The 13,868-nt window shown below is 38.5% G+C and overlaps 1 protein-coding gene across 1 annotated transcript in view; it reads left to right on the top strand.

The window, feature by feature from the left end:
* MIPOL1 (mirror-image polydactyly 1) overlaps positions 1-13,868 on the top strand; it is a 159,703-nt gene that overhangs the window by 130,590 nt on the left and 15,245 nt on the right. Inside the window, exon 12 of the mRNA XM_059819538.1 lies at positions 8,735-8,965. Coding sequence (XP_059675521.1) covers positions 8,735-8,965 — 231 coding nt within the window. The remainder of the gene's footprint in view (positions 1-8,734; positions 8,966-13,868) is intronic.

Raw genomic sequence — 13,868 nt, 5'->3', positions numbered from 1 at the left:
TTATGATTTTAATTAATACTGTTTTCATCAGAGCCAATTACTAGTGATTTGAAAACTCCAGGCTGTTCAGTTTATCTATGCCAGCATTTGGCAATTATTCCCATGATCTTTATTTTTGAAATCTATTGAATGGCATCAAGAGCACTAAAGAGGCCATTTAAACACTGGGGAAAAAAGTAATGCTTATACTTCTGGGAAAATGTTGATGGTGATTCATATTTTGGAAACTGAAACACTATCAATGTTTTATTCCCAGATTATTTTCCAAGAAAAAGCTTGGATCCACTGCTGAATCAGTTTCTTCACAATACTTAGGCTCATACTGAAGTTGGATCATGCAGAGAAGGCTGGAATACTGTGCTGGAGGAGGAGGTCAGGAGACTCCTCCATCCTCCGTCCTGGGACATTAGAACAGAGGCATGGAATAAGCCTATCTAAGTCTCTAAGGAGACGTTTCAATCCTACCTGTCTGTAGCAGAGGGGTACATGCATTAGATGTTGAAGGATCAGGATAAAAGTGTTTCTCTGTTTAGTGATCTAGACAAGCTGCTTTGCACAGAAAAATAGAAAATGGAAAAATGCTTAATAAAACTCATTAGCTGAGAATATACCCACTTGAAGATGGGAATATTCACTGTGTGGGAACAAAAAGTCTCTGGATCTCAGTATAACTATTTTAGAGTTGTTTTTTTCCATGGTGAAAAGAGGCTAAAAATCCTACGCCATCTTGATGTGAGTGAGAGCTAAGAATTTTACAGAAACTGAAGCCTTGTAGGAAAATCTCAAATGTGCACTTGTATAACAGGTTTTGAGTGAGTCTGGTGCAGTATTTACTACTACAGTATAAAGGGCTGGGCTCCTTGATGTATATTTCTAGTTGGCATTTTATCAAGGAAATAAACTTTGATTTTTCTTTATTTTGTGACGTGTGGATTGAAACTACATTTTCTCTGTCCAAAGCCTTGATTTAAAAGCATTAGATCATTAAATTAAGTGCTTTTGCATAAGACTAAAATTGTAACTGAACAAATTATTTATGCAGAGAGAAGCAAGATAAAGTTTCTTTCAAGAGTTCTTTAACATATCAGATTGATAAGAGTCAAAACACCTTTACTGCCATTAAATATTTACCAAGACTTGGCTTTTGGAAGAGGGGCAGTTCAGTGCAGTGTGTTTGGCTCCATGCAATGCTATTGATTAGCTATCAGAAGGACATAGTTAATGGGTAACTGGAGGTATTACAGAGTGCTCCACATTCTTGTCAAGTCTTTTCTCTGAAGATGACCTAAAATAAAGTCAGTTACAACTGGCGTTCACCCTGCGACAGATTGCACAAGCTCACCTACGGTATGAACAAAAGGTTCACAAGAATCAGTTGACCAGGGCTTAAGCAATCCTTTCTAGTAGTTGTTGTCATCACTGCTGGACTTTAGAACTGCACATGTTTACATTTAATTAGAAAGAACACACAGTTTACATCGCACAGTAGCTATCAGTATCGAATCAGAATTGATTTCCGTTCTCTTTCTCAAAGGACTGTTTCCTTCAGACTAATTAAAAAAGGCACATAACAAAATTACTCATATAAATTTTAAAGCAAAGTAAACACTATTCCCTGGAGACAAAAATAAAAGTCAACAGCACATAGTCATTACACTGAGCTTGTTTTCAGGCGATTCTGATGCCTGCATTATGATATATATATCAGTACTATCAGGTTTATTTTATATATGGATGTATATATGAAGTACCCCTTTGCACTGAGTGGATGCTTCACTGAGTGTTTCAGTTTTCAGGGTCAGGATTCTTATTTGTTTCATCTGAATTGTTGCAGTTTATCTAATACAAGAGGTGATTCACTAGTATTACTACTTTTTGCAGAAGGATTTTGTTCATTTCAAATAAAATTATCTGTGTGTGGGTCACTCACGTAAAATGGAAGTCAGAAGCCATTATCCTTTCCAGTGAGAAGCTGCAAAGGAAACTAAAGGCACAAACCAAATTAGCCTTAACTTCATGCATAAATTCCAACAAAGAAGTCTCTATTAGATATTGTTAGTTATGCAGGCAAATCTAAATTCAAACTACAGTGACAGGAGATGTCATTTAAGGCTCCTAGCAGAAATGCCTGACGCTTGAATGTGCACATTCTTTGTCATCAGGAAAGATTTCCGTGGTTGGCATTTTGGAGAATAAAGGTTTAAGCCAGCGATTTGCTGTGTACTCTCAGGTCCATGGGAGCTGAAGGGGTTGCAGTCCAGACCAGGGTGGTAGGCAGGCATGTGGAGCTGTAGGAGCTGATCCTGAAATGCCTGCTCAGAAGGCCTGATGTTCATCTGCGCCATGATACCCAGCTTTCCATGTAAGAGACAGTGTTCAGAATGAAGCTTTCGGCAAGGATCATCAAAAAAAGGAAAAAAGTAATAATACTGCATCTATTTTCTACCTGTTTTAGTTGGTATACCAGCGGCTCTATTATTTTAGTGCACAACCAGAGTTACTGCTTTCTTAATTAAGTTTAGCTTTGAGGAAAAAGGTGCACTGTTCTTAAAACTGATACTGTCAAAAAGATACTCCAAGTATAAAAAATAATCTCTATGACCTTTAGGACAAGATCCTCTGTCTCTTTTCCACCAAGTTTGTGTCACTGCAAATCCCTGACATAGGCAGTTTCCCTGCTGGCCCCGAGCCAGAGTCGCTGGCTCTACACCACCCACGTACACACCCCTTCCGCGGTCCATGTCAACCGAGCGGCCTCCGGCAGCCAGCGGAGAGGCGCAGGGGCTGCCGGTTCAGCCCGGGGAGCGGGAAGGGGGAAACACCTCTTGTCTTTGAGCTGGCTGTGACCCGTTCCCTGCCTGCTGCCTGCAGCTGAGCCGGGATCTGCTCTGCCCCAGCCGCGATGCTCGAGCTTCCCGGGGAAAGTGGCTGGGGTTTTGTGATACACGGTAAAACATGGAGTTGCTGGCACCATCTTAAGCATCCTTTATATTCAAATACTGAGGTCACTCTTGATGACTTGATGCCAGTTCTGTCTTCGATTAATAGATAAGGTTCCCTCTGTATTTGCAGTGTTACCTAAACAATCTATTACTGTAGGGAATAACTACAGTATTACAAATACTAAGTTAAAGTTATTTTGTTAACTAAAGCCATTGGCAAATATTTAAAAATGGCCAAAGCATATGAATTGGCAATAAAGAACAGATACAAGATAGCAAAATTCTTTCTTGTAACTTCCAGTATGATAAAGTAAACACCGTACAAAATAAGATTATTTTTAAAATTTCAGATTAATCTTACTTAGTTAGAAGCAAGCCTTCAGGGCTGGATAGTTGCACTCTGTGAATGCTTAGGCTAGAATATGCTAATACAGCCAATTCCCTGTCAAAACATGACAGGAACATTTTACGGCAAGCTTGGTTCTAGGAATAACATGTAGTCAAGTAAAACTGTGAAGAGTATCCACAACAGTTGCTGTTGTATTGAAAACACCGTCCCCTAGTTCGTGGAAGAAATTTGAGAGCCTGTGAATCTGTGTCTTGCAATTAACACAAATATATTGTGGAACCATGAAGATTTGTGATTAGTGTTAACATCTATCAAGTAATATTCAGGATTAAAGTGTGAAATCTACAGTAGTCTCTTCTGTAAACTCAGATGCACTATATCTGAGAGTTGCTGTATGTGTGAAAAAAGCTAATGCTAAGTTATCATCTAATTAATCAATTAGAGATAACAGAGACCCCAGCTCTAGGTGCATCATGTGCTCAGGAAATTGAGGTACATTTCTTAGCTACAAGCTGTTAACTGTTGGTCTCGGGATCTAGCTGAAGAGGATAGTACCACAGCTGCAAAAATTTCAAAAACACTTCCTTCTACTCATCAGTGTCATGTATGTTTTGCTCTGTTTCAACCAAACATTATTAATCCAGAAACTCTTTGTGTGGGGGTCCTGGACCATTTGATGGTGTGGTGAATGTGAAGATGATAGGTGGTGCTGGATGTCATGTGCATATCGCTGTCATGTGAGGCTGTGCTATCTGAGCAATTTGCCCAGTGGCTGCAGGAAGTAAACTGGAGACATTTCATTACTGTGCAACTCCATAAATGAAGGGTTTGTAATGGAGGTATGGTTTCCAGTTATTTCTTGTTGAGAACATTTCTCAGCAGTCCCTCAAGAAAGTCTTAGATGATTAAATTGTATGCCCCATGTCCTTACTACCTGTCCCAGGCTAGTCACAGGGGAATGGTGTGGGTACTGCAGTGGTCCTGGAAATTGAAAATGAGGCCCAGAAGAAAATGTTTGCTGCTTGGTGTCATCAAAAGACCATCTGGGTTTAGTTTTGTCCTAAATTCAGACTGTGCTGCATCTAACTTAGCTCTTTCAACAGTCATGGGTCTCTTTTCGGTAGTGAAGCTCAGAGCACCTTGGAAAGGTAGTATTGTGATTGCTCTTTTTTAAAGATGAGGAGCCTGAAGCCCAAGGAGGAAAAATGTGTTTGCTAGTGGCCTTTCATTTGTATTTGTTGAAAAATGGAAGTTCTAAGATGGATGATAGTCAGTTCAGGCTTTCACTGTAGATAATTAACCTGTGTTAGAATCATCTAGTGTCCAGACTGTTTGGACCCTTGTACAGGTTGCAGGTTTCTCTAGATCGTTTCAGGAGAGAAGGCTGAAACTCAACCTACTGCTCACTATGGATCCATATTCACATGTAATTGAGTTTGGGAGATATGGACATGCATGATCAGTGCTAATCTGTCAGCATGCTACCCTGTAAAATCCTGAGGTTATATCACCAACCACCACAGAGAAGAAAATCAGTGGTGGGCTCTGTTCAACAAGTGCTTATCACTGGGTTTGGTGAGAGAATATAAAATAAAGAGGATGCCTGAGCTCATCCTAGACTAAGACTGTGTGGGTACACCACACACGAGGGAGCGACTCTCTGTGATGGACTGTGACAGCGCAAAGAACATACCCTGTGATATGCACAATATGTACTACTATGTACTACTGTTACAACACGGTCTGTGGCCTGTGCGCCACAGAGTCTAACAGAGCTGCTGCTTTCGGTTAAATTAGTGAGAGATGTTTGGGTGGTTGTACTGAAGAGAAAACACAGTCCTGTTAACTTGTGTAATTGCAGAGGAAGGAAGGCTAGTAAAATATTTGTCTATGGTAGGGCAATGCCATCTAGTTACCAGTCTGCCAGCTGTCAGGCTCCTGACTCACATGTAATGCAAACTTGACCATTTTATATCCTCCACTTTACAGCAAAATGTCAAAGTCCTTTTTTTTAATATCATCTTATTGCAGTGTTTCCTAAGAGCACCTCTGAGGTGGTATTTTCAAGGTATCAGTGCTGCCTGGCCCTTGAGTGCACTCAGCGATAGGAAGGGACGCTCTTCAAAGCCATCCTGAGTGCAGGCAGAGGTCTGAGAGGTCTCCAGAACTTGAGTGTCAGAAACATTTGTGGTGAAAACCAAGGTCAGACCTACGTGCCTTTGGGAACATTGGATATGTTTATCACTGGGGTGGGGGAGGAAGGAGGGGACGGATAGGGAATGTTAGTTTTTTGCTGGGTTGGGTTTTTTTCTTCCTTTAGGGGGAAGGTTTCTCTATGTTGTTCAGTAATTGCTTCAGGTGGAAAATCATTTCCCACCTTGCAGCAAAAGTATGTCTGGCAAGGAGAGAAGTGTTATAAAAGCAACACTTCATACAGTTGATTTTCAGCCAAAGTCAAGTCCCTCTGGGAGCAGTTACAACTGGTGAAATTTTTTAGCAGTCTTGAAGCTGCTCTGACTTTGGGGGCTGAGGAAACCTCTTGCTGTGTGCAGGAGCTGCATAAGTAACATCATCACATGTCACTTTGTCTTCTGCCTGGACACAGTTAAGGTGGGCTCTTGAAGCTCTCAGACCCAAGCTGGAGCAAGAAAGGGGCCATGCTGCCGTAGTAAAGCAAAAGGCTTACTATAAACAACATGCGAATTACTTAAATCAAAGAACTGTTTCAGTGCTTCAGTGACCCATTCTTCAGGCCTAGAACTCCCATTTATTTTTTATTTATAGCATCAATATTCTTTGGAGAAATAATCTTTGGGACATTAATGAAGGAATTTCAAATTAATATGTATCAAAAGGGATTAAATAAAAGTATTTTAGCAAAGCACATATTGATGGAAATCTGGCAATCGCATGCTTTTGAAAAAAGAAGTTTTAAAAGATCTATCAACCGTAGTGCCTTTATCTGGAGGAATCACACTGGCTACAAAATATGTACATGTCAGAGTCTGTCGATCACTCAGATGCAATCATTATGAGTTAAAACATGTGACAGTGTATTGCATACTGTATTGTTCATGGCCAGTCTTTGAGAAGGAGCCTAGCTGTAGCCACACAGGGCCAGTATTTTAGAATCTAAATAAATGACTATATTTTTCATATGTATTGGAAAAAAACCTCTCAGCTGGTGTGAACAAGTTAGAATATTTAGGCTTTCCTCTTTTTTTTTTTTTTTAATCAGGGACCCATATATTCACTGAACAGTTTAGCTTCTCATCTGTCTTTTTTTTCTTTTAATCTTGTGCCAGGTGTTTAAGAAGTAGGCAGCAGTGGTACTTCTGTGACCTGCTTTCAGCATTATTTGCATACCTTTGTATTTTTCCATGATCAATGCTCGACCATAGAGGAACTTCAGTCAGTAAATTTTATGTGCAACTGTTGAAGTAATTTTATTTTTAGTGACTCTGTTCTAGGGATTTTAATGTCTCTTTATAAATATTTATATTTTCAATATGTCTTCATTTAATGGAAAAAGTTCTTCACATTATTTTCAGACAACTGCAGGTAGTAGGCATAATGACATATCAACACTCTGACCTTTTGCCTTCTGGATTTCTATTAGTTCATCCACATTTTGCTTGTCCATGTATATTATATTTTAATTTGTATATGATTTTCCTCTATGGGCTGTCGGAATGAAGGTTGTTTTCCATACAAACACCTTAATAAACTGGAAAGCAAAAAAATATGCTATTGCATACTAGCAGTTGTCATGCAGACTGTGTCTTGAGTATTGTAATCAGTCTGCACTGCTACTAGAAATCCACACTGAAATAATGTTTGATATTTTCATGGTCATCAGTCAGAGGGATGGTCTCAAGTCGTATTCATCAATACAGCAACAGCTTCTGATATTTATGAAGTTGTTTTGAAATTATTATTTCAATTATTTATCTAAAAACACTGCTTATTATGATATCCTGTTGCCATCACTTTTATCATAAATGTCTTCCATTAATTTTTTCTACTACTAGCATCTTTTTCTACTCGTGTAAAATTCACCAATGAATTATGGCTGTGAAGAGATAGGAAGCAATCATTGCTAATTCCACGGAGAGCTTGCTGGTGCAGGCTCCTCCCCTAGTAATCAGCTATTAATGTGATTTCTACCATTGCACCCTAATAACTGAGGCAGCTGGTTACCTACTGATTCCTTGGGAAATAATTCCACATTCAATGGGCTTTGTTGAGAATTTTTTAGCTGATGCACCATCTTCTTCTTTATTCTCCTTTTTTCAGTTTCTTCTCATTATTTATAGGTAACCTGTCTGTCTAATATCCTTCTTTTTGCTTACTTTCCATAGCTATTGTTAGCTGATCCAGGTGTATTTATTTCTTTCAGCTTCACGAATCTATTGCCTAAGACCCTATCCAATTTCATTTTTAATTTCTGATCTCCCTTTGATTTGTCCAGAACCTTCTGGCACACAAGTACAAAGCATGTTTGTACAAAGTTTGTACAATGAAAGAGTATTATTTTTGTGCTCTGTGATTTGGTATCTCTCTGAATATACCTCAAAATCATGTATAAAACTGAATGGGTTGAATATCCATCCACGGCTCTTCAGTGTGAAATAGATGGTAAACATGTCTATTTTGTGCCTGAGTGAAGCCAAAACAGTGGGTCAGAAAGGACCTTGCAAGAAATTACGGTGGAGGACACTGTAGATATTGAAATGGCCTGTGATAAAACCCTGATGCTGGCAGGTAACCTCTGTCTTCTGTAGAGAGGCTATTTGAGACACAGTATATTCTAGTACAGGTGTTACTAGCTTATTTAAACCAGCATCAAGAAATATTTTAATTTTCCTCTCACAAAAATACTGACAAAGGACCTTCAGAATTGGTTAGCATGTGCAAATCATTCATATTTCTAAGTAATCCTGCTGATTTAATGATTTTAATTTTTGCATTGTAGCATTTTTATTCCTTTCATTATATTGAAAAATCTGCAATTTTGCAAATAAACCCCCTGTAGTTGGTGAGTCTGCTTGCTAAGAGAGTCCCGTGTAACACGAGTTAATAACATGTCAATAACTTACACTGGTTAATTCAACTTTGTGTAAATCACACTAACAACTTTTTGCTGCAGCTCCAAGGTGATCAGGAAGATGCTACAGCTGAAAAATACTACCTTTTAAGGTTTTGTTGAATAGGTTTTTGCCGTTTTAAAATTCCAATAGTTGTTACATACTTCTAGAAGACCCTTGTGGAAATGGGATGTTCTTTTTGTTCTCTGTCACTTTTGTTATAAAACTTGCTTTGGTACTAGTGCATGTGGATCCATGTATGATCATATTAAAAATATTAACTAAACTGAGTGTAGTATTCTTGCAGCTCAGCCTTAGACTGAAACTTAATAACATGTCTGATTTTGTTTTCCCAGCTTATACAAATCTTTGTCTGAAGGAATGAGTCTGAAGGACCAGCTTAACTGTACTTTTGGTACTTCTGAAGGTGGACTGCAAGGCAGGGAGGATGTTGTGACCCTTACCTATTGCCAGATTGAGGATCTGGCAGCTCAGCTGCAGCAAGCTCGGTCAGAGCAAAAGGACACAGAGTTGAAGCTCCAGAAAGCCCTGGAGGCTTCACAGGAGGCCAATGAAAAAGTTCAGAAGTAAGTCACTTGCCTTCTTTCAGGAAAAATTGCAGTTGAAAACCAAATGAAACGTTGTTTCTTCTGGTATTTTGTCTATGATTGAAAGTGTGGTGGTACTCAGAAAAGTTCCTTTAAAACGATTCCTTCTTTGTCAGCCGTTCAGCTCATTACTTACTCAGCGTGAAGCCAATCATTTTAAGTTTTATAGTATTACGCAAGTCAGTGTGCCTGTCATTACTGTTATGGAAACTGCTTTCTACATGTGCAAGGCACAGAGAAAGTGTTTCTATCTACTATGAATGGTTTTCACTGTCTTTTTACCCCATGGCAATCCTATGGCAACAGAGTATTTGCCTTTATAATTGCATGGTAGAATATTAAGTTTCTCATTTTTGGTCTGTTACACATCTGGCAAGTTTCACACCACGGTAAATGGTGATGGGGTTGTTTAGGGGTGGCTTCAAAATCTCACTGAAACCAACAGGAAGTCTCTGAGTCGCTGAACAGGGATTGTATTCTCTTTCCCATCATAAGATTCCCCGTTAAACGGTTACTGATCTTCAAAACCTGAAGTTCATCTCTACTGAAGTCCTTATTGTCGTGATTGCTATTACTATCACATAAGCTTTTGGAAGTCTCATTGCTGGGACACAGGCAAATGTGTAGGCAGAGCCTCTTCACGGTCTGGCGCTTCTTATCTCTGCATTACATTCATCAGCAGCAAAATGGCCCTCTCACACCCTTCTGAGGTGGTCAGTGCTGAACTGATGCAAATTTTCCTGTCAGTCCATATTTGTCTTCAACTTTAATGACTGCAGCATATTTCCAGAGTAGCCAGAAATTGGCTTATAATATATTGCAAGGACCCTACAGGAGTTCTTCCTGTTTAAAAAAAATACATGCTGAGTTCTATTAAAAAAATTAAGACATTATATTTTTAATTTATTTAGTATCTTTAATTTATTTGTAAGTTAAATTTATTTATAGTTGAGATAGATATATATGAAAATACATATTTTCAGTCATCTCTTTAAACCTCCAGTGGTTGTTTGAGAATCATTCGGATCTTTATTCTGAACACTTAGATATATTTGAAACATCAGCAGGTGCATGCTTGATAAAAATAAACCTATGAAAAATAATTACAGAATGTTAAAGAGAATATTGGCGAAACCTTTCTGTACTTTGTTTAAAGTTGCTATTTCATTTCATTTTATTTATAAACATTTACTAACCATAGATATTTAAGTGAAGATTGGTTTTTGGTTTTGGGTTTTTTTTAGTGAAACAGTCTTGTTTAATCCCACATAGCCAGGGTGGCTAGAGTAGAAGTGCAGCCACAACCTGAATTAAAGTGGTGGTGATGCACTCCTATGGTGAAAAGAATTTACACAATTTAACATGCTCAGCTACTTGGGAAAATTTTGGTCAGGTTAGTTTTCATTATTGCTAAGATCAGACCACTGAGCCTATAGCAAAATTAAACAATTGGGTGAAGTCTTTTGATGACAATAGCATGCCCTTTTTACCAAGAAACTGTGGAAATGCTCTGTGCGTCTTCCCAGCACCCAGAGTCATCCACCCCCATCTTATAATTCAACCTGCAAACAGATTAAGCAGCTGAGTTTGTGGAAAGTGTGTTTACTTTGAGCTAAGAACCCTTGTGTGACACTATAGAGATTCCTCTGACACCTCTGGGAGAGCTACACAGACAGTTCGTACTCATCAGCAGGGAAACCGGGCTGAGAATTCCCGATTTCTTTGTAACCTCAACTGCTTCATACAAAACAGTGTTTGGCAATTAGGCAGGAACTCATTTGTAGCTTAGCTTTTTATTTCGAAGATGTAGGATGTTCTACATTTCAAAAAGGAACTGACAATTTATAAACCTGTCAACAGAAAGGCTTCTTGGTATTAATTACAGTAGTATTAATTATTAGCACTGTCTTAAGAGGATGCTTATTGTAATTTAAAATGTGACGCTACGATTCATAGCCTAAATAAGGTTCTAAAACATCTGTTTTCTTGACTTCTTTTAAATGCTCAAGTAAAATTGAATTCTAACATATGAGGGGAGTATTTTTAGCAGCTATATAAAGTAGTTTCTCAGTATTATTCAGTAAAATACCTGAATAATGTAGCAAGAGTTAAAAATCAGAAGAGGAAAATAATTATGAGCTTCTTTAGGAAAGAAGGTAATTAGAATAATTAAAATAACATTGAAAAAGGTGTATTTTGTATCTTTGAACCACGTAATTTACTGGTGTTCATTATGCCTTTGCTAATCTGTTCTCTGGCAACACTGAAGAATTTTTAAATATTCTTGAAAATTTCAGTGTTTGCATTCAGCATCATATACAGAGTTTGAAACAGAGGTGTAATTTCTCCACGGCATTGCCATCATGTCAGCCATTTGTGTACCCACCTGCAATGTTGCTTTTTAAATGTGAGATCCAAGTCAGAATAGTGTCCTCTGTTTTCCATCAGGACACAAAGCATCTAAAAAATTTCTGGATCCTATCCCACATGAAACAGCAGCTGTGAACCAGAAGGGGGATATATATTGGAATCTGCTTATAGAGAACTTGGATATAGTAAAATTCTGTTTATACTGAAGTAGGGTGAAATCTCGCATAGGCACACTGCAGTGTGAGATAAAATTGCGACTGTGCTCTTGCCTCTTAAGATGATTCGCCATCCTGGCAGGGGTGGTGGTATGAAACAGAAAATGTTGATGCTCAGAGAGTGACCATGCAGATTTAGCAGCATTTGTTTGAATCTATTTTGATTTTGAAACATTAACAAGATACACATCAGACTTTTGAGAGAGCACTATTCTAGTTTATAAAGCAAATACACATTTTAATTGTGTGGTGTTTGTAAATAAATACATGTATGCACACACGTAACACAGTACATATTTATTCAATAGGAAATTATGATGATCTATGCAATACTTAATATTTTTCACCTATACTCGGTAGAATGGCTATGACTATAATTTTCAATATTTAATTAATGTTTCTAATTCATGGTTACAAATAAAGAATTAGGACAGCGGTGCAGAATTCACCAGGAGTGTTGGCTCGGTGCCACAGGCCCCTGGCAAGTTTGTCCTGCCTGAGAAGCCAGGAGCCAGCTGGTGCAGCACCAGCAGGGAAATGGGGCTGACCTGGAGAAGGTGGCTGGAAAAGCCTGTGAATTAATTAATGCCTCTGCCAGCATTTTAAAACTGTCCTTCCTGCTGGAACCTCTGGGATTGAGGAGTGGCTACTGATGTCAGTGAGATCAGAGGAGGTTATAATGTAATACCAAATCAATATTAGCCAATTATCAGTAAAGGTTGAGGCCACTTTTCATGTGTTTTTTCCAGGAAATGTTCTATTTTTCTGCAACAGCTTTGCAGCTGGAGTGAATTTCAATGCCATTTGTCTATTGAGGGCTTCTATTTTTTCTCACAATTTAAAGATTCTAGCTCAGTAAAGCGTAGCTGTCTGCATGTGAGCACAGTCACACTTGCACACTCACATAGCTGTGGAAGGTGGCAGCGGAGGGTGCACGTGTCGAATTTCTATGTAATCCTCTAAAAGTAAACACAAATCCACAAAGTAATGGTGCAATGCTAAAATATACAGGTATGAAAATAAGCATAAATGGTGAGAAATATGCTGCTTGTGCACTTTGTTGAGGTGGTTCTTACTATGAACAAAGCAAATATGTAAGCGATGTAAAACAGAAATTCTTACTTCATTTGTCCTTAATTGTTATTGAAGACACCTTTTCTTTTGATTTGGGTTTTTTTTTGTTTAAGGAGGAAGTCAGGAGATTTACAGATTTGGATAAAATACTTCAGTGGATTGAATACAAAAGAAAACTATGCAATCTTCTTAATAAGCAGATAGTTTTATCAAAGGAAATTGCTATCTCTCATAGAAGAAATACTATCCTTAATAACATTTGCTTTACCTCTTAAGTTGTGATTTTTTTGGCTACCTAACTTTCATTGTTACTGGAGCACGCCCTTTTTTTGAGTAGTCCTGGATTTCCCTCCAGCATTTCTGAACAAGCTTTCTCTGCTTTCGTAGTTGCTCACTTAGTTTTGTTCCTTAGCTGATGCTGATAAATAAGTCGATCAATGACACAACAAAAACAGTCTTACCAGCATTCGACACAGTTGAAAAGAATACGAATATGGAAAGAAATAAGGAGCAAGCATTTATTAAGTAGTCAGAGTCCCCCTCTTCTGCAAGTAAAACTAATCTGCCTTCCGAGTACGGGAGCTGCGTGCGTTTCACATCGATGTCCAAGACGTTCTCCAGTGCTGGCTGGAGGGTCTAATCTTTCCCAGGATGATGATCCAAGCAGTGCAGTTCAAGAACAAGAATGAATATTTGAATAATCACACCACAATGTGAGGTGACCCTCCAACAGGGGACTGACCAGAGACACATATGGATTTTGGGAAGACGCCCTGATGCTCTTTTTTAACACAGCTGTGAGAAGAATGTGGCTAAGACCCAGTAGTCTTTCTGGAGTATAGCTGGCAAAGGAAACCATGAGGAGAGGAGAATTTAACACACGGGTGTAAGAGAGTCCGCTTCATTGATGCGATCTGAGGGGAATGTCTAATGACTGGAAGAATCAAACTTGGCAATGAAAACACAAAGCTCTTTTCATCAATTCAAACGCAGACTCTAAAGCTGCAGATGGTTACCTCCAGCCTTGCCTATTCAGTGCGAGGTTGTATAAAATGGCACTTTGGTGAATACTAATAGATCAAAACAAAGATTTAATAACATAAAGCTGTGGTGTTCATTTTTAAATGAAGATACAGGTCAGTGTCTCAGAAAAGAGTGAAATAAGAATCTTTATGTATGGGTCTAAAGTCTCTGGAGATTTTTAACTGCAAACACGGTATCTT

Source organism: Gavia stellata, chromosome 7, assembly GCF_030936135.1.
Source record: "Gavia stellata isolate bGavSte3 chromosome 7, bGavSte3.hap2, whole genome shotgun sequence".
Taxonomy (NCBI): Eukaryota; Metazoa; Chordata; class Aves; order Gaviiformes; family Gaviidae; genus Gavia; species Gavia stellata.
Note: the sequence above shows the minus strand (reverse complement) of the source record. Positions and strands in the feature narration are given on the sequence as shown.